This window comes from Vicugna pacos, chromosome 19 (assembly GCF_048564905.1).
Source record: "Vicugna pacos chromosome 19, VicPac4, whole genome shotgun sequence".
Classification (NCBI taxonomy): Eukaryota; Metazoa; Chordata; class Mammalia; order Artiodactyla; family Camelidae; genus Vicugna; species Vicugna pacos.
In genome coordinates, this window is record NC_133005.1 from 17,621,324 (window position 1) to 17,639,716 (window position 18,393).

Below are 18,393 nucleotides of genomic sequence, written 5' to 3' on the forward strand. Positions count from 1 at the left end.
TCTGCAGTATACAAACATCTCTTGATGTGTGTTTACCCTAACAAAACTCATCATCCCAGGAGATAGCTGGGCTCACAATACCTTAGGCGGACAGGCCTCACATCCTGCTCTTATCAAAGCCATAAATCCTATCATTCAGAGAAGTCCCTGACAGATCTGACAACCAATCAGGTGCCTGTGCACGAACTGACCATGCAGCCCCTCCTCCTTGTGTGCACAACCCCTCTTCCCAATAAAAGACCCTGCGTGGCCACTCTGGGTGCTCATGCAAACACCGCTTGCCTGTGTGGCCCGCTGTTGCCTATAGCAGTGGCCCTATTAAACTTTCCTAAAGTCTTCTCAGTCTCTGGTAATTCTTATCCCAACCCCCGTCACTGGCCCACCACGTTATGCCCACAACACAATACAGTTCACTTGTATGAGCATGTTAAAAATAAAACAATACTGAATATACGATGGGGGTTATTCCTACTGACGCAATCATTATTAGCTTAGGTCTATTCGGGGCAAAAATTCTTGCTCTATCTGAACTTCTATTTGCTTTGCTTAAAACCAAATCGCTTTGCTATTATTAATTATGAGTTCATTTCAACTCTTAAACTCTTAACACAGGGAGGACTGATCAAATACTAAAAGAGATTACGTAGTTTCATTTTTATGATTTAATTGCAGCGAAGCAGGGAAGCTTTGGTATGCTACACCTTATAAAAAATCAAAGAGGAATAACTGATGATAAAAAAAGAAATGAACCTTGAAATATTGGGTAATATTATAATCTGTTATATTAACTCAGCTGCTTAACAAATACTCATGAACACCTGCTCTTCACAGAAGAACAAAAGTTTGAAAAAACTCAACCATTTTCTTTTGGCTTGGCAGTTTATTTAAGTAGAATTTGGCTTTCTTTTACAGACACAGCTGTTGAATCTAGAGATCTATAGTATGTTATTTAAGGCACCAATAGAATCACTTAACTTTTCATGCTAATTTTACTCACTGCCTTTCCTCTAAAGGGTTTAAATAATTCAAAAAAAAAAAAAAAACTCTAAAAGACATTAGTCTTCAAACCGACATTCCTGACCCTTTTGTTTGGAAGAGCCAGGGGTCACTGTGTGCCCCTGGTGTTAAGCATAGCTAGGCTTTAGTGCAAACAACATGGCCAGAAAGAAACATTTGTTGACCTGGGGCCACAGCATTTTTCAGTGTGTGATTTTAAATTGTAAAAAGCAGCGAAACTCCTTTGAGAATAGTTTCTCGTGGAACGAGATTCCAACCCTGTGAAACCCAGACATGTGAACATTTGGCCTCAGACTGCACAGAGATCTTCTGATTATTTATTTTCCTTTCTATTGACTTGATTCTATTTCAAGACCAATCAAAAGAACTCAGAGATGAAGAAACTCAATCTTATGTGTGGGACTAAAAGCTTGAACCTACCATACGGCTCATGTTTAGAAAACATACGTCTGTAAGTCAAAGAAAGTGGTACATTTAACAATACTCCAGATATTTTAAATATTACATTATTGAACATTTTTTTTTGCATGTGTGACTTATAGAATAATCAAGCTTAATGTATTTAGCCTTATCTCCTCCTCTCCCCAGAATCAGCCTCCTCCCTGTTGCAACACCACCACACCTCTGCTACAGACTAATACCTACATCGCCAGAAACAGAAATCCCAGTGCGGAAATGCGGCTAACATACTAATGACACCAGACGCATGGAGCATCAAGTCTGTCATCTCTTCTGGGTTTTCGCTTCACACTTCCAGGTGCGGTGCTAGCAGTCAGCTCAACTATGCTCAGTGTTAGCAGTTAGGTTTTTGGCCACATTAGAAGATTTTTCATTTAATTTTAGATTACCTTTTGTGCAAAAATTATATAAGACTCATATAAAAACTAAATATTAACCTATGTAACTTTGTATATTGTTTATTTGTTTCACATCTATTTTAAAATATGTTTCTTGATATCAGAGAGTATATGTGTATTTGTGTTATTAGGTATGCATATTATGTATGTATCTTATTTCCATCACTTTATATCACATATAGGCACGAGAGAAGTGTCTTTCTCAGATAAATGAGACTGAGTTTTGTTGTCAATTTAATTAATTCTTGGGCATATCTGAGTCAAGATGATAGTGTAATATTATGCAGCCAAAAGATGATAATTTAATATTAAACTTCCCTATTTATTTTCTTATGTGTCTATTGATCAAAACATATTAACGAGTTGGCTAAAAGTGAAAGACTCTGCTTTCTCGAACAGCATCTTGGCATGAGATCTTAGGTCAGTCATTTGACCACAAAGCCTTGGTCTGCTTCTTTGCAAAATGATAATGTACATTTTGAAAGTCACATTATAAATAAGAGCTAATTTCCTTGCACATCAGTCTTCCTATTAGAGCTATATAACAAATACTTTCTTAAAACTGTACTTTGTTGGACACAAAACGGAGTTCCTGAAAAGATCTTAAAGTCAAATATCAAGTATTATGAACTGTAAAATTAAATAAAAACATGACTTTCATTTTGGGAAAAAAATATTTCAAACTCTTGGTTACTAAAGAACTGAGGTCTAACTTAGCAATTTCTTATTCCTGCAAATAAAGATTTCAAAATTGTTACTTTGGACTATGAAACAACAGTTCATAGAATAAAACAATTCTCTCTGATCTTCTCTGTTCACATAAACAGAGCCAAAGTAGGAAACAAAGTAACTTGGTGTGAGACATCTCAAGTTCATCTTCTTACTGGAGTTCTGGGGTTGAGAAATGAACACGGTGATTTAAAAAAATCACATAGGACTGACACAGAGGCTTCATGATCAGTATCATATCAAATTGTAGAAAAATAAATTAAGTTGCTATATTAAATATACCTGAATTTTGTGCATTGGTGGTGATTACGGAAGTCATACCTAGTACAGTTATAAGATGGCACTGAATGCCCTTGCAAATGCCAAGTGATAGTGTCATAATTTCCATGAGAATCAAAATTGGTTCTTCCAAGATGATGGAGTTTTACAACAACCTACTGTAATATTTTCCTTTGTATCTTCTACTTTGTCCACATCATCAGCGTGTGATGTACCGGGGGCATCACACAGCAGATGAAGCATGGACCATTAGCAGTGTGGTGTGAAGGGAGGAGAAAAGGTGGAGCTTAGGTTTTGAAGTGCCTCATTGGTTTCACAAAAGCTTTTTGTTTTCCCGAAGTTCTAAGCAAACTGTTTTCAGAAGTCTTGTTGGATTTGGTAAAACACTGTGTTAATTTTTGGTGGATTTCAGAAGGAAACTGTCAAGCTATCTGGGCAAAATCTCCAAGGAGTTGCTCCCTGCTTAACAGTAAGGAGAAATCCTATCTCTGAGGTACCAGGGGAAAAAGGGAGTCAGCTCTGAGGAGGCTGGAGGGACAGGCCTGGCAACACCAATGTGTACCAATGTGTATTGGGTCAGTTTCCTTTGACCTCGGCAACAATAAGAATGATAACCACAACACAGACAAAGTGCGTGATGAAGAAACTAAAACTAAAACTAAAACATGAAAAATAATAGAACCAAAACCTAAAAAAAATTCATCTATAAATTCCCAAATAATAACAGTAATAGCAATAATAATCTTAAGGATAAGATTTTACTTTGATACTTAATACTTTCATTTCTCATTTAGAGGACCAGCTGCAGAAAAACACAATAGAATAAAAAATTTTAAGCTACTGTTATGATAACCATTCTTATTAATGATCATAAGCTTGCTAGAGCTATTTGTTACTTATAAATTGCCTACATATTAACGTGCAATTTATTTCTTCTTAATCGTTGGTTAATTGCCCTTTATCTCCTCCCTATGGAATTTCTAGGCAATTTACAATAACATCGGTGTTAACACACTCATTTTCTCTGTGAAGGTATTTCAATCCAGATGAAACTTAGTCTTAGTGGTAAAGGAACAGCTTTTTGACCCTGTTCGAAGACAATGATGCCACATAAAATTGAAAACTCCCAGCAATTAAATCTTCATGATCTCATTTGGCATGTCATTTCTCCAGAACCAGAACTATGAATATCCCACTAACTTCCAGGGAACTTAGTGTTGTCCCTCTGATATCAATTTTTAGACATGATTTTTTTCTACAAACACTGACATTTTTTCCTAAAAAGGCCAAAGTTTATAATATTTATTTTCAAGTTGAAAAGTTCATCAATAGTGCAAACTAGAATAAGCTAAGGGTTTAATGGACTGAATATTCTCTTTAGTTTTAGAGATTTAGAAAAAGCTGTGGGTCATGTCACAGAAATAGAAATAGACCTAAAAGGGCAACCTTTAAGATAGTGAATGTCCTGTCTGAAAAAAGATGCATTCAGTCACTGGGTAAATTAAAAACAAAACAAATGATTAGACAAACAAGATAAATAATTAGATTTAAAAAGCTATGTTACACCCGTACGTACACATAACAACAGCAAAAACATAACATACCAAAGTTTAAAAGAAAAAAATCTGTTGGTTAAGCCACCAGTGATTTAAGTTAGAAAGAAAAGCAGGCATACAAATATGGCCAACTGCCTTAAACAATCCTTGACGTCCCTTAACTATCAGGGGTGGCCCATTCACAATTAGAAACAAGAGCTTCCCTCTGGTGTGGGACGAGGTGGACTGACCACTGACCTTTTTTGGCGAGGCTGTTATTGGGTTCATACTTCTCAATCAACACTTGGACTTGCTCTTGCTTTAAAGGTGGGTAAAGTATCTCATTTAGCCGGGGATCTCGCTGCTTAAGGTTGATAAAATCCATCATCTGATCAACCGTAAGGTATGGTTTGCTTTTGGCACCACTAAAAACAATGAAACCCCAAGAAATTAGAATGTTTGTCCATCAAGTCTCATTCATATATTTGCGTTTGGCTACATGGAAACAAAATTCTGCTATACCGGGCACAAGCATGTAACTGAAACTCCTATCTTGCCCTAAAAATATTGTCCATTACAACTGCCCTGTCTCCATGGGATACAAACATCTTTTGCAGTCACTGCCATTGAATCCCAGTGTCCTTGAACCAAATCAAATGCATAAGAAAATCACAGCAGGAAAACACTGCATCTTGTGTGCAAAGATGCACCACCACTCTTATGTGGAACACAGAGGTACAGACTGTTTTTATCTGATTAGTCATAACATTATGCTTCTAGTTTAGTTATCAAATTCTCAAATTCCACTTAATCATCTAAAGATGTATTTATCACTCATTACTAAAAAATAAACTATATGTTTGGGTACATTTTTTTCTTTTCATTAAAATTATGCTTTAGCAGGAGTCTGCAATGCAGGGTGATTCAAACTTGCCATTTCAATCCTGTTGACAACCTAAGACAAGTTCAATGGCACAAATATCACAGATGTTCAACAACTAGTTGATAACAATCCACGTGGCCAAGTGAGTATATCCAATGTCACTCTCAGCAGCACTGTTTGCTTGTCTTTCATATGAAGAAATGTTTATTCAGCTTATCAATTATGGATTGATCTTTCATCACGTAGATTTTAGTATATCAAGAAAGGTACATGGCTACTTCCCCATATTTGCCTTGGTGTTGTCATTAGTTTCTTTTCTTTTTTTTTTTTCACTCATTTGGAAAAAAAAACTATTGCCTGTATAACTTCTAACATAAAAGCAAATAACTTTCAGTTGGGAGGGTTCTCAGTAATCCAAACTTCTCCTTTCATTAATGCAAAGCAGAGAGGTAAAATGGTTCAGAGGGGTCTTGGTTCAGCCTTCTCTCTGCAACATGAGCCTATCTTCACTAAGTAAGCCCAGGTGCCTCTTTGTTCTAGACACAATCTTCAAACCACACAGAGCCCCCTGAAGATGCTAAAACAACTGCACCCTGCAACAAATCATAGCAAACTTCACTCATTAAAAGCAATGGCTGCACCTCAGGGGGAGGGATGTGTGATTGTCCCCAGCCAATTATACAGAAGCACTGCTGCTATTCATCGTGTACAAAGAGGTTTTTCCATCTCCCTTTACTGTTCGAAATCCTGCCCTAGCCACCCTGAGTGGCCACAGTGCAAGCTGGCACAAGTGGGTTAAAAATGTGTTCTCTTACAATTCGGAAAAGATGTTATCAATTTCAGGTCGAGGACACAGGTTGTTCAGGAAAACTCTGTACACTTCTGGAGTGAAATCTTCTTGAGGTATCGAATCATTCTGGGGAATAAAACAAGATGGTAAATTACCTTCTTCTTCACTATCTTCCTCCCTCCCTATTTTTCTCTCTTCCTTCCTTCCTCCTCCCTCTTTTCTCCCTCTTTTCTTTCTTCTAGAAGGTCACAGTAAACATTCAGAAGACCTTTATGAGGCCGGCTGTAGAGTTCACTTGGACATTGGCGTGAAGGTATCAAAAGCCTTATTTTCTGTTGCTTTTTCATTATATTTTAAGCGTAAGAGATTTTTTCCCTCTAAAGGGATGTTAAGGCAATTTCTTAAGTACATTTACTAAAGTAAATTAGACCTAGTGAAAACAGGGACTGTTTAGCAGGTTTTTTTTTTAGGTTGCTTTTTTGTGTGACTTTACTCTCATTTTTAATTGCAATAAAATAGATATAATGTAAATAGACCATTTTAACCATTTTTAAGTATACGAATCAGCAGCATGAAGACCATTCAAATCATTCATGTGTTTATGTGGCTTCTGAATGTTTTTTTTTGTAAAGAAGCTGAAGAAAGATATTTTCAAAATGAAAACATAAATTCCAATTTTATATCTTTTTTTTTCAAGCAATGTTCCTTCTGGTTTAAATAATCTGAAAAATTGCAAACACTTTTATTAAATAGGATATCAGTTATGATTGTCACTGACTCCTCTTGGTCCTATTGTTTGGGAAGCAAGTCACTGACACAAAAAGTGACTTCTACGGCTTGTTTTTCTGTTTAGTCGGGCTGCTATGGAAACCGGAAGCATGTATTCAAGCCTTTTGTTAACAGGAAGGACATTCTTCATCCCGTTTTTCCCATCTCAGGTATGTGTTTATATGATTATTTTTATTTTCAAGCCCTTAAGCCAAAGAGAACACCCTTCCTTTTACCATATTCAAAGGTTTTAAAAATGTACCATTATAGAAATATCTAAAAATTATTGTCTGAAACTGTACACTGTTTGCTAGCAGATAAGAAACCTTAGTTCATCACTTGGCAAACAGCAGGAGTCCCAGATTTGTGGAATGAACAAATAAAATAATATTTTCTTTACTAAATCAATTTAGAAAGCAAGAAAAAACACCTCTATTTTGCAAAACAGACTTTTGAGACAACCAAACAGTATCTGTATCATGTATCTACAGCAAGATGCAGCATGTCATTAAACTTTGTTACCTAGACACCGACTTTGAAATCACGAGCACAAGTGGCCAAATCCAAGAACAATGGGAACTTCCCATGAATTGTTTCATGGTGTTTTGCCACTCATAAAATGGGGACGAGCATCACCTGTAAACAAGTTCCCCAAATTCCATTTAATTCACAAAATGAAAGAAATCCTTTCGGCTGGAGAATACATATTGTTTTAGTGCTACCCTCACTCTGAGTTAGACACCCATGTCTCTCTTAAGTAGTTTGGAAAATAGCCTGAAATGAGCCTCTCTAGCCTCCTCTTTGGCTGAGAGATACAGGGAAGAGAGATTTAAAAATAAATCTCAAGAAAATACTTCGTGGCTCTGTTGGCCAACTCAAGTATCAGGCACCACTGGAGTTTATGAACCCCAAATGTGTTCTCCCATCCTCCCTATTTAGTTACTATTTAGAGCTCACTCCACTCCCCATCTCCCCCGCCAGCCTCACCCAGGAGGCACATAAACAGGTTTTTACCTAAGGATATCAATCATTGTCTTCCTTCTCTTAATGACCTCTTTTTTTCTCCCTTCTTATCTGAGCTTAAAATCTCTTCCTCCTAGACGAGCTTTATCTTCCATTCTGTGCTACCATCACACCATGCTTGTCTCGTATTTCAATACTTATTTAACTGTATTGTGCTCCCAGCCGCACAGTTCCCTGTATTACTTATTAACCTGCAGATCGACACAAGCTAGGCCTTGTGTGTTGCTTTTTAACTGCTCAATCTCTGTAACATATAGCAAGCCCACAATAAATATTATTCAGTGAGTGAGAGTAATTTTTGAAAAAAATGGAAGCAAGTATGCTTCCCATAGAATATCAGATTCAAGGAAAGTCATCTACATAAGATACTATACACGTAATTTCATAGGACAATATACTTTACTAAAACTCTAACCGTTTTTTTATTTACCAGCTATGAATTAGAATTTCCTACTACAACCAACTGAATGGGAGAAAATATTTGCAATTGATATGACCAATAAGAGGTTAATATCCAACATATATAAACAGCTCATACAACTCAACATCAAAAAACAAATAACCCAATTTTAAATGGGCAGAAGAACTGAATAGATATTTTTCTAAAAAGGAAATCCACATGGCCAATAGGCACATGAAAAGATGATCAACATCATTAATCACCAAGGAAATGCAGATCAAAACCATGAGATATCACCTCACATCTGTCAAAACTACTATCATCAAAAAGAACACACGTAACAAATGTTGGCGAGGATGTGGGAAGAAGGCAATCCTTGTACACTGTTAGTGGGAATAAAAATTGGCGCGGCCACTGTGGAAAACAGTATGGAGGTTTCTCAAAAAACTAAAACTAGAACTACCAGCAATTCCACTCCTGGGTATATATCTGAAAAATAAACAAAAACAAAAACACTAATTTGAAAAGATACATGTACCCCAATGTTCACAGAAGCATTATTTAAATTGCCAAGATATGGAAGCAAACTAAATGTCCATTGACAGATGAATAGATAAAGAAGCTGTGGAATGAATACACACACACACACACACACACACACACACACACACACACACACAGGAATACTACTCAGCCATAAAGAAGAAATGTTGCCATTTGCAGCAACATGGGTGGTCTTGGATGGCATTAAGCTAAATGAAATAAGTCAGACAGAAAGATAAATACTATATGTTATCACTTATATATGGACTAAAAAATACAACAAACTAGTGAATATAACAAAAAAGAAGCAGACTTATGGATGTAGAGAACAAACTAGTGGCTACCAGTGGCAGGGAGGGGAATATAAAAATTTTATAATAGCTGTATATTGAAAGTAACCTTAATAATTTCTACAAATTCTTATAAAATGAAGTAAAATTTAAAAGTTTTGTAATTGAAAAAAAAAAGAACTTCCTATTAAAGAGGACAAATTGATAAGACAATCTGAATAAACACAGTGTTATTTTCATTACCAGTTGGATGCTAGCACATAGAAAATGGAAAATATTTCAACACAGCTTTGTTTTTCTCTTACCCAATTTGACCAAAGAGGACACCCTTTGGGGGTCAGTGGGTGAAAATGGAAGAAAAAATACTTTTGAGAAATAAGTTAAAACAAGCATCACTGAAAGCTAAAATGAAGGAGTGTATGGGAGACACATAGGGAAAAGCCATGAGCAATTACTAGGTCCTTACGTTTTAAGTAAGACTAAAATCAAAAAGCTCACTCACATATTTTCTTTTCCTGAATCTCATGATATGGTGAAGTGGATAGAACAGATTCATTTTGTCGTGTTTGAGTAGGAGGAAGCCCAAGGTCAGATACTCTAGTGATCATGTTCCCAATGTTCAAATACTCCTCTGTGAACCCTTCCTAACCAATCCAGGTACAGGTGACACATTCTTCTTTTGTGTATACAATCCAACTTTATATACTTTCCTTAGAGCATCCATCACACAGTGTTTCCTTTTTTTTTTTTTTTGTACTTCTGATGGTCTACTAGACTATGTGTTTCTGAGTGAAATGACTATGTCTTATTTAATTCTCCATTCTAAATTCCCCAGAATGATGCCCGGAATATAATATACACCAAGTCAGTGTTAGGTGAACACACGGTACGGGAGCAGGCCATAGGTCTTCAGGTCATGGTTCACCACATCTTGCCTCCAATACAAGACAGACTGTCAGTGATTATCTGTCGCCATTGTTACTGACATTTTTTGGAGGGACAACTAAGAAGGCCAATACAGTCTAAATCATGCTCATTTATTCCAGAAACTATAAAGAATTTCCAAACTTTAAAAATGAAGTTGCTTCAATTCTATGCTTGGATACAAAGAATCTCAAAAGGGAAAAGATTTTAAAAAACTGGTGGCATTTGCTTTTCCAGATTCCATAGACTTGGTTATGATGTATTCAATATGGCAAATTAAAAAGAAAAAAGAAAAAAAAACTCTCATGTATATATGCAAATACTGAGAGGATACAAATACTGAGAGGACAATAAGAATTAATATTTATTGAGCACCTACTGTATGCCAAGCATATGATTCTATGAGCTTTACATGAATGTTTTCAATTAAGCCCATGTCAGCTCCATAAGGTTGGCATGGTTAGTGATCCCTTTTAGAGAGGGAGGTGGGAGGTTACAAAACCTGTCTAAGGTCTCAAGTTGAGGGGTGGGGTAGTTTGCTGTGTTTTGAATCGAGGTCATTTGATTCCATAACTCACACTGTAATCCAGAAAACTAAATTTCACATTCGTTTTAGGATATGGTTTGATTTTCTCCTTTGTACATTTGTAGGCTTTGAAAAATAATTCCATAATAAACAGGTATTTAACATCCAGAAACATGTTATTCAAAAACATATTAATTTAATTCAGTGGACTCGAATGAATAAAGAGTTCACATATTTTTTCTTGACAAATCGATGCATTATTTCCCAGTAACTTCAGGGTTTCAACCTATTCTCAATATTTTTGTTCTAAAGCTATAAATCAAAAGTTGAGTTAGCCAGAGAGTACATGAAATAACTACAAGTAAACTACTGATAGGGAACCGAAGACTTAATGTGGTTCTAAAATGGAATTTTGATATTAGTGACCTGAGAATCAGAGCTGAATAAATAACTATATTTCTGATTTGCATTCTGGGAATACGGCATAGGAGAAAGGAAGCATATTACAGTTATCTAGGGGGAAGTTCTTTTGTGAATTTTACTCATAGTATTCTCTAGTAAAATTTATGGTATTCTTTAAATCCAAAATAATCTGTTTTCTTTGGTACTACATGCATCTTGATAACTACTGTAAAGATTATTATTTAAAACAAACACATGGATTTATTCCTGTCTTCTTTGTTACGAGGCCGGTGCTATGCCGGGACTAATACAATTCCTAATGTCACTGAGTTGTTTTTTTTTTTCAAGTTAATAAGCTTGAATCAGAGGGAATTTGGTCCAAGTAAACTGTTTTCTGTTCTCAGAATGTTTGTGGGTAAAGTGGTAGTTTTCTGAACATGGAAAGGTCTTCAAAGTTCTCACTGGGAAATACATTTGGATTATTAATAGAAGACAGTAAATGCTATGTCTCTCTTTTTAGATCCAGTGCTGCTTTTTAACAATTAAGGCAACTTTGGCAAGCAACTGAAATCTCTTAAAGAGTATCCCTTTAAAGAATGTGTTATTTCAATGGATCCTGTCGGTCAGGATACAAGTTCAAGTGCATTAATTATCCCTAACAATGTGCACAAAGATAATGTTTAAAAAATCTCAACAGGATATCCACTGTGTTTCTGGTAACATATCTATTTACAGAACACAATTAAATCTAGTTTGAACAACCCCTGGCTATACGAGGCTCCCAGATAAGTGCTATCTACCATTTATGTAGCCTCCTCTTCTGCGGAGTGTTTAAAACACCTCTTGTCAGTATATCCAGAGTCTTTTTTTTGCTAATTAGTGGATCTTTTCTAGAGCTACTGTTCTGTAGTTATAAAATTACAACAAGGGTTTAAAACATAGTCAGTTCAAGGAAACATTTATTTCTTAGCTCTGAAACTGTCTTTGGATTTTTAGATCTTTTTACACCATTCCAATTCCGCCAATCCTCCAAGTAAAGTCTACTTTATTATAAATAATGAGCTTTCAAAACTTCATAATAGAGGTTGATTATATTTCTTTTAAAAAAATCTCCAATTTGTTTTCAGAAAATTGTCATAACATTTAATTTACTAAAAATATTTTTTTCAGTTTAAACATAACTCCTGTAATTTGAATCTCATTTTCCTTTTAAAATGTCTCCTGTTGACATTGGTCTGAAAGTGTGAACCTGTAATAGACATAGCAGATTGTAAAAACTCAATTTATAGTTATTGACTGAATTGTCAGAATCCAATTGTTTAGAAAATTACAATTTACAGAGAACTGATTTATGGATTTGATTTTGTACTCAGCTTCATTTTTCTATTCCTTCTTTCCCTGAGCTAGATTTACAAGAATAAGTTAACATTTTTTATCATTTTTTATTCACAAGATGTTTTCCAGTAAAGGTAAAATCAGAGGCAACTGGAGAGGAAAACAATTCTTTGCACATCTTTTTAAATTCATGTCTCACGGTTTCTTTTCAAGCTTAAATGTAGTGGTCCTTTTTTCAGTTACTCAAATCGGTAATTTCTTTCCAGCCTCAGGGTTTTGCACACTTTGTTTTCTTTTTCTGGAATGAAGGTCCCTTATTGTCGCTGGCAGGGCTCCATTCCTTTAGTTCATGGCTTCCCCCCCAATTGACGTGTCAGTCATGTGTTTGGTTAGCATCCCAGAGACTCTACCGTCCTAGAATCCAGGGATTGCATTTTGTTCACTTCTATATTCTCAGTGCCGGCGGGCATGTAGTAAGAACTCACGAAATATTTGTTGAGTCAACGACAAAACCTTAACGGTTAATATCTTTCCTACTCCAGAGCATCAAAGCAAAGAGCAATAATGAGCAAGTCAGATCATTGTCTTTGGCTTATTAAAGCTAAAGGTAAAACGTTTGGGGAGACTTTCCACAGCTCTGCCCAGTGCCTACAGCACCAGCCACTTTCCCCACAGACAGCAAGAAACCAATAGTGGAGAGACACCCTTTTTTATTTTACTTTTCCTTTTCTGGTGCCTACCAAGGTCGTTAATAAATTTCATCTCTTCGAAAAATATTTACAAGAAACACTGGCTGATACAATTGATGCAACAGCCCTCAACACTCTTCATAACTTAATCGTTGAGTTTCAGAATGGCTTCTCAACTTCACTCATGTTTCAAGAGGCTCAGAGGTTCTTCTTTGGGTTGAAGTTGCTTAGATACTAGGATGAAAATGACTTGTAGTAGAAAGGAGAGGTCTGCATATAGCACAAGTAAAAAGTTTTATGCAATAGACCCATTTACCCCAGAAACAATGGTACTAGATTGTTTTGGAGTCAGGTATGTACAAAGGCACTGAAATAAAAGCAAATTACTTTATTCTAGGTAGTTAATGTATATCGAGTGCCTCGAATGCATAGGGCATAAAAAAATCAAAGCATGTTACATGCTGGTCCTCTCACTTACTTGCAGCTTCCAAACTGTCTTGATCCTGCACCCTTCTCAGCAAAAGCTTTTTGAGCACTATACGTAAATATATTTATTTATAATATGTAAATACATTGATTTATAAGGATGCACTACCATTCTAATTGCTGATTAACTCATAAATCTTAAACTTAGACATTGAAGAAAGGTGGAATAAGATGAAATTAATATTTTAAAATCTTCCTAATCATAATCCATCATCACTAGCTAATATCTCAAGAAACATCAAGAAGGATTTACTATTAATGAGAAGTTTAAATTCTTGATAACATTAATATTTGGGGGGCCAATATTTTTTTATATTAGATAGTTATTTTTTTTATAAAGAGCAAAGTTCTTTCTAACTGAAAATATTGGGATTATGGGAGTAAAAGAAAATATAATTACAGTGAACCCCCTCATATACTATAAATATTAACAAATAAGTCCTATGGACGTCTTAATTTAAAAATGTTTGGGTAATATGGAGGCAACTTATGTTTTAGTATGATCATTCAGGACTATTTAGTGGTGCTAGTTATAGGAAGGCAACATGCTCACCCTTGAAGATGGAAGACTACAAGCCTCTAATGCAGTTTCGACTCGCTTCCGGTCTGCTGAGAACAAGCGGTATATGCTGTGAAGGGAAAACACAAGGCGTGAGCCATGTCTGAAAGGCACGTGATCGCACTTGTAGATGCCGCCAGTGGAAACATGCCATTGGATCAAACCCCTTTATTATTCATCTTTGAAGAATTAAAAGATACTGATTGTTCCAGCATCATTATATGTATTCAGAGAGATCTGTGTGTTTAAAAAATCAAAGTGTCTGATATAAAATCAATATTTTGAGACAATGGTGATGGTCCAATTAAAACACTCTGCACTCAATAACCTCCAGTATTAAGTACTAAAATAAACATCCTTGACAACTCTGTCCCCTTGATGCAACCCACCACTCTCAAGGTGTATGTTGTTAATATTATTAAGAACAAGCCATTAATTGATAGTATTGTTATCAACTGCTTAACATTTTTATGAACAGAAACCCACTTGTAGGTAGTAAGTCAAAAGGTAGAGGTTTTTGGTGGAATACAGTCTAGAGATGTGCTTTCTCTGGTCAGTAATTTGGTTTTAAAAAATATAATTTAAGTACTGGACAATTTAATATAATAATTTGGATTTATGAATTCTATTGAGACATTAGGAAATCTAGTGTCCAGAGTCCACCAGTCCCACGGGGAATATAGTGGAGTTGAGTTGTCCTTGTCTCCGTTGGATGGGGTTTCACTCTCCAGTTTTTCCTTCCTGCTCCTGGCCTGCCTCATCATGTATGTTCCTTGCCTGGCTTCTGTTGACATCTGAGTTTGCCATCCCTGCTTCAAGGCTAGTTTATCTTGGTAGATGGAGGCACTGAGGCTGCCCAATTTCCATTACTAAAATAGATCTGAGTCTCAGATGATCCTTTGGGTTGAGCAGCAAGGTTCCTCCTACCCTGACCACCTCTTTCCTGCTTTGGTGTTTCTTGAAGGTGCTGCCACAGGAAAGCGGGAGGCCCGAGGAAATCTCTATGAGAAAACCAGCTGCACTGATGTGCACGAGGACTGTGTGGGAGGATGGGGTTACCACGCATTTCCATGCTCCCACTTGGACCAGCGGAGAAACAAAACAGAGTTATGGCATGGATTCAAACCTTTGAGATATGAAAAAAAAAAAAGAAGAAGAAGAATAGGAAATGCTCTCGTGGCTTACTTTTTGAGAGGAATGCGTCCTTCCGGAGTGACTTGCAGCTTCAGTTTAGTATAGCTGTTGGAAAAGCAGAAAACAAGTGCTTAATTTTTTCAAAAGCTTTTTATTGAAGAATAAAATGCACAGAAAAGGGCTCCTGCATATGGACAGTTTGCTGAATTTTCACAAATCATCCAAGTTCCTGCAATCAGCACTCAGATTGAGAGAAAGAATATTATCCCTTAAGTAGCATCCTGGCAGCCCCTCTCACACCCCCATCCCAGAGCCTATCCCCCAAGAGGGAACAATTATCCTGACTTTAAACAACTCGGATTGTTTTTGCACTTTCCAAAATGGAATCACATTCTTTTTTGCATCTGGCTTCTCTCACTCAATATTACACTTTTGAGATCCATCCATAGTTTTGCTTTCATGGTAGATCTTTCACTCTCTAAGGTGTTGCTGTATAGTATTCCATTGTGTGAGTATACAACTGCATTTATCTTGTCAGTTGCTTCTGGACTTGTGGGTACAGAGAAGTTCCAAGCGAGCTTATAATCTCTGTTGACGGGTGTGTGAATTCGGACTACCAACTGGGGCTTGACACAGCAAGCCCGTACCTAGGTGGCAGCTGCACCAGAAATGCTTACAGTGTGTTCACCAAAAGGTATGTCTTAGAATGTCCATAGCAGCAATTCACAGGGAGACACCTATTGGAAATGGACGTTTGCAATAGATCTGATTAGCCAACTGGATGCTTCACTGTTTCAGGTAAAACATTTATCTCTGTGTCACCTTCTGCCAACATTGTATGGCACAACAGATGTTCTAGAAATGTCTGTTAGGTGAAAGATGGTAAGATCAAAGACAGTTTAAAAAAAAGAGGAATAAAGGAAAGGAGAGTGGAGAGATATGGAGAAAGAGTTCTTATGGTGACAAAGTAAGGAAATGAGATGATCACATGAAAGAGCATTTAAGTGAAGCTCTGTAATCAACTGACTAACAGTAAAAAGGAATTCATTGAAGAGTATGAAAGAAATGTGGGCTGAAGTCTTCGGTCTGGAATGATGGGTATGTCTTACAGAAGAAGAGGGAAGAGAAAGGTTATTAAATCAAACAGAGGACCACCTAGTAATGTTTCCACTTGTGGTTTTGATTTCAAGGCTTCTCAACCTCCTGGATTACCCACAGTTTCCAAAGTGAACACAACCAGCTTTGCTAGCTGCTCATCTGGCAGAAATCATTATTTTCCTTGGTCACATAAATTTCAGAAAGACTGTGTAATTCCAGAGCAATTGGGTCATCCTGTTTTGCTTTCTTTCTTTTTCCTTCCCATTCTGCTCTTTCCTCTACATCCTCTTTCTCTTTTTCTCACTAACACTTGCTGTGATTGTCTGTTCAAGCAGAAATCAGGACATCAGCCTATTGATTTAAGTACCATCTATCAGAGATCGTAGACTCCAGAGAGTTGAGTCCCATATGTTGCTCATTCTCTTCCTCAGATTAATAATTGATACAACACAGGCAGATGTAGGGCTGAAGGCTCTCTGAAATTAATAATTTGGGGTTCTGAGCACAGCTGCCAGGACTTGGAAGTATCTCCTTACTGTGTGTCAAAGGCATTGACATTCAGGGGAGTAACACACATCGTGCAGCTCAGAGGAAAGCGCGATCTTTCTTGGAAGACGTCCAGCTCCGAACAGTGGACGTATCAGTTCTCTAACAAGTCCCAAAGGGAAATTTATGTTTATCAATGTGAGAAGCCAGTGCAGCATAAACAAAGGACTCACAAAGGAGAAAGGAAACTGACTCAGATGGAGCAACACCCTTAGCAATAAAATTAGAGCTACTTACGCTTTTTCCAGAAACGCGTCCCTGGACATGTTCTGGGCCAGCAGGTTTGTTGCCAAACTGAAAACCTCATTTGTCCATTCCTGAAAAAATGTAAATCGCACTTTCATTAGCTTAAATACTGCACAGTCATTAGACTCACATTTTTAGTGAGACTACTAAGCGGACAAATTAGTTCAATTTGTATGCCTGAGGGTTTTTTCCTTTTTTTTTTCTGTAAAAATGACATAATTAAATTCAAACCCCTGAGTGACTTACTCCTTTCCTAAGGAAATGTCTTTACTTGTAAACGAAATTTTATCTGCTTTTTAAAATCCCTACAGACAGAGAACTGGTATGTCACCTTTAATAACCAAGTACTTTTTTTTTAAACCATTTTTCTTGCATTACAAACAGATAAGAGTTTAAAATACAGTCAAATGTATTTTCAACACACCTGCAAACAGTGTCTTTCTCTTTTACTACTCAAGACGAAGCAGCTATTACCAGGCGATCTTTAAATGTTAATTACAGTTCCAGAAGCTCTCTAAACCAGCTACAGTCACATCATACAATACCCAGGACTGTCCCTCCCTTGACAGCTCTGTCAAGCCCTCACTACTCTCCTAATCTCCATCCCTACCTCACACCATTCACTACTGATCTCTCTTGTCTTCCAAGAAAATGGAAAAGAGCAAACCTTCAAGCAAAGTTGAGGTTCCACTCTGGGTGATTTTGAAGGCACAGTTAACGTTCTGATGGCCAACCCCACCCCCTAAAAAAAAATTCTTTAAGAGAAAATGGCATGAGAGCTAAGTTGTGTAATCATCTGATGAAGTCGGCTTGGCTCTCTCCTCAGTGAAATCATGTTTTTTAGTTCAACAGCTTTTCCACTTTGTTTTGTTATTTCTACTGCAGTTTCATTGTGTTGTGTTTTGCCTCTTGATTTAAGGCACTGATAATATGCCATCATGCAATATATTTGAGGTAGAACTTAGGGTAGAGAGTGAATGGAGGGGAGGAGGCCACTCTAAGCAGAGAAAACTACTGGGAAAAGAACCAGAGGTAAGTACGCATGGCGGGACTTAGAGGGAAGGGGGGAGTGGCCTAATAGGAACTGCAACAACAACAACAACAAAAAGGAGTAGAGCTGAGGGGAGAGTATGGAAAGCTGATTGTCTGTTCAGTTTCCTGGGGAAAATTTAGCAAAAAATATAATATCACTGAAGGCCTTTCTTTTAAAGGGTGAGAGGTAGCAGAACCAGGGCTAGACGGGGCGTTAAGGAGGTTATTTGGCAGCCACGTGGAGGATAGATTTGAGGGTGAGAATCCAAACAGGGGGAACTCAGGAAGCTGTCACAGTCCAA

At 36.9% G+C, this 18,393-nt stretch overlaps 1 protein-coding gene across 2 annotated transcripts in view; it reads right to left on the reverse strand.

The window, feature by feature from the left end:
* PLCB1 (phospholipase C beta 1) overlaps positions 1–18,393 on the reverse strand; it is a 638,677-nt gene that overhangs the window by 190,027 nt on the left and 430,257 nt on the right. For both annotated transcript variants that reach the window (XM_072943830.1, XM_072943831.1), the window contains exons 5-9: positions 17,051–17,130; positions 15,221–15,274; positions 14,030–14,105; positions 6,116–6,216; positions 4,676–4,842 (exon numbers count right to left, since the gene is read on the reverse strand). In XM_072943830.1, coding sequence (XP_072799931.1) covers positions 4,676–4,842; positions 6,116–6,216; positions 14,030–14,105; positions 15,221–15,274; positions 17,051–17,130 — 478 coding nt within the window. The remainder of the gene's footprint in view (positions 1–4,675; positions 4,843–6,115; positions 6,217–14,029; positions 14,106–15,220; positions 15,275–17,050; positions 17,131–18,393) is intronic.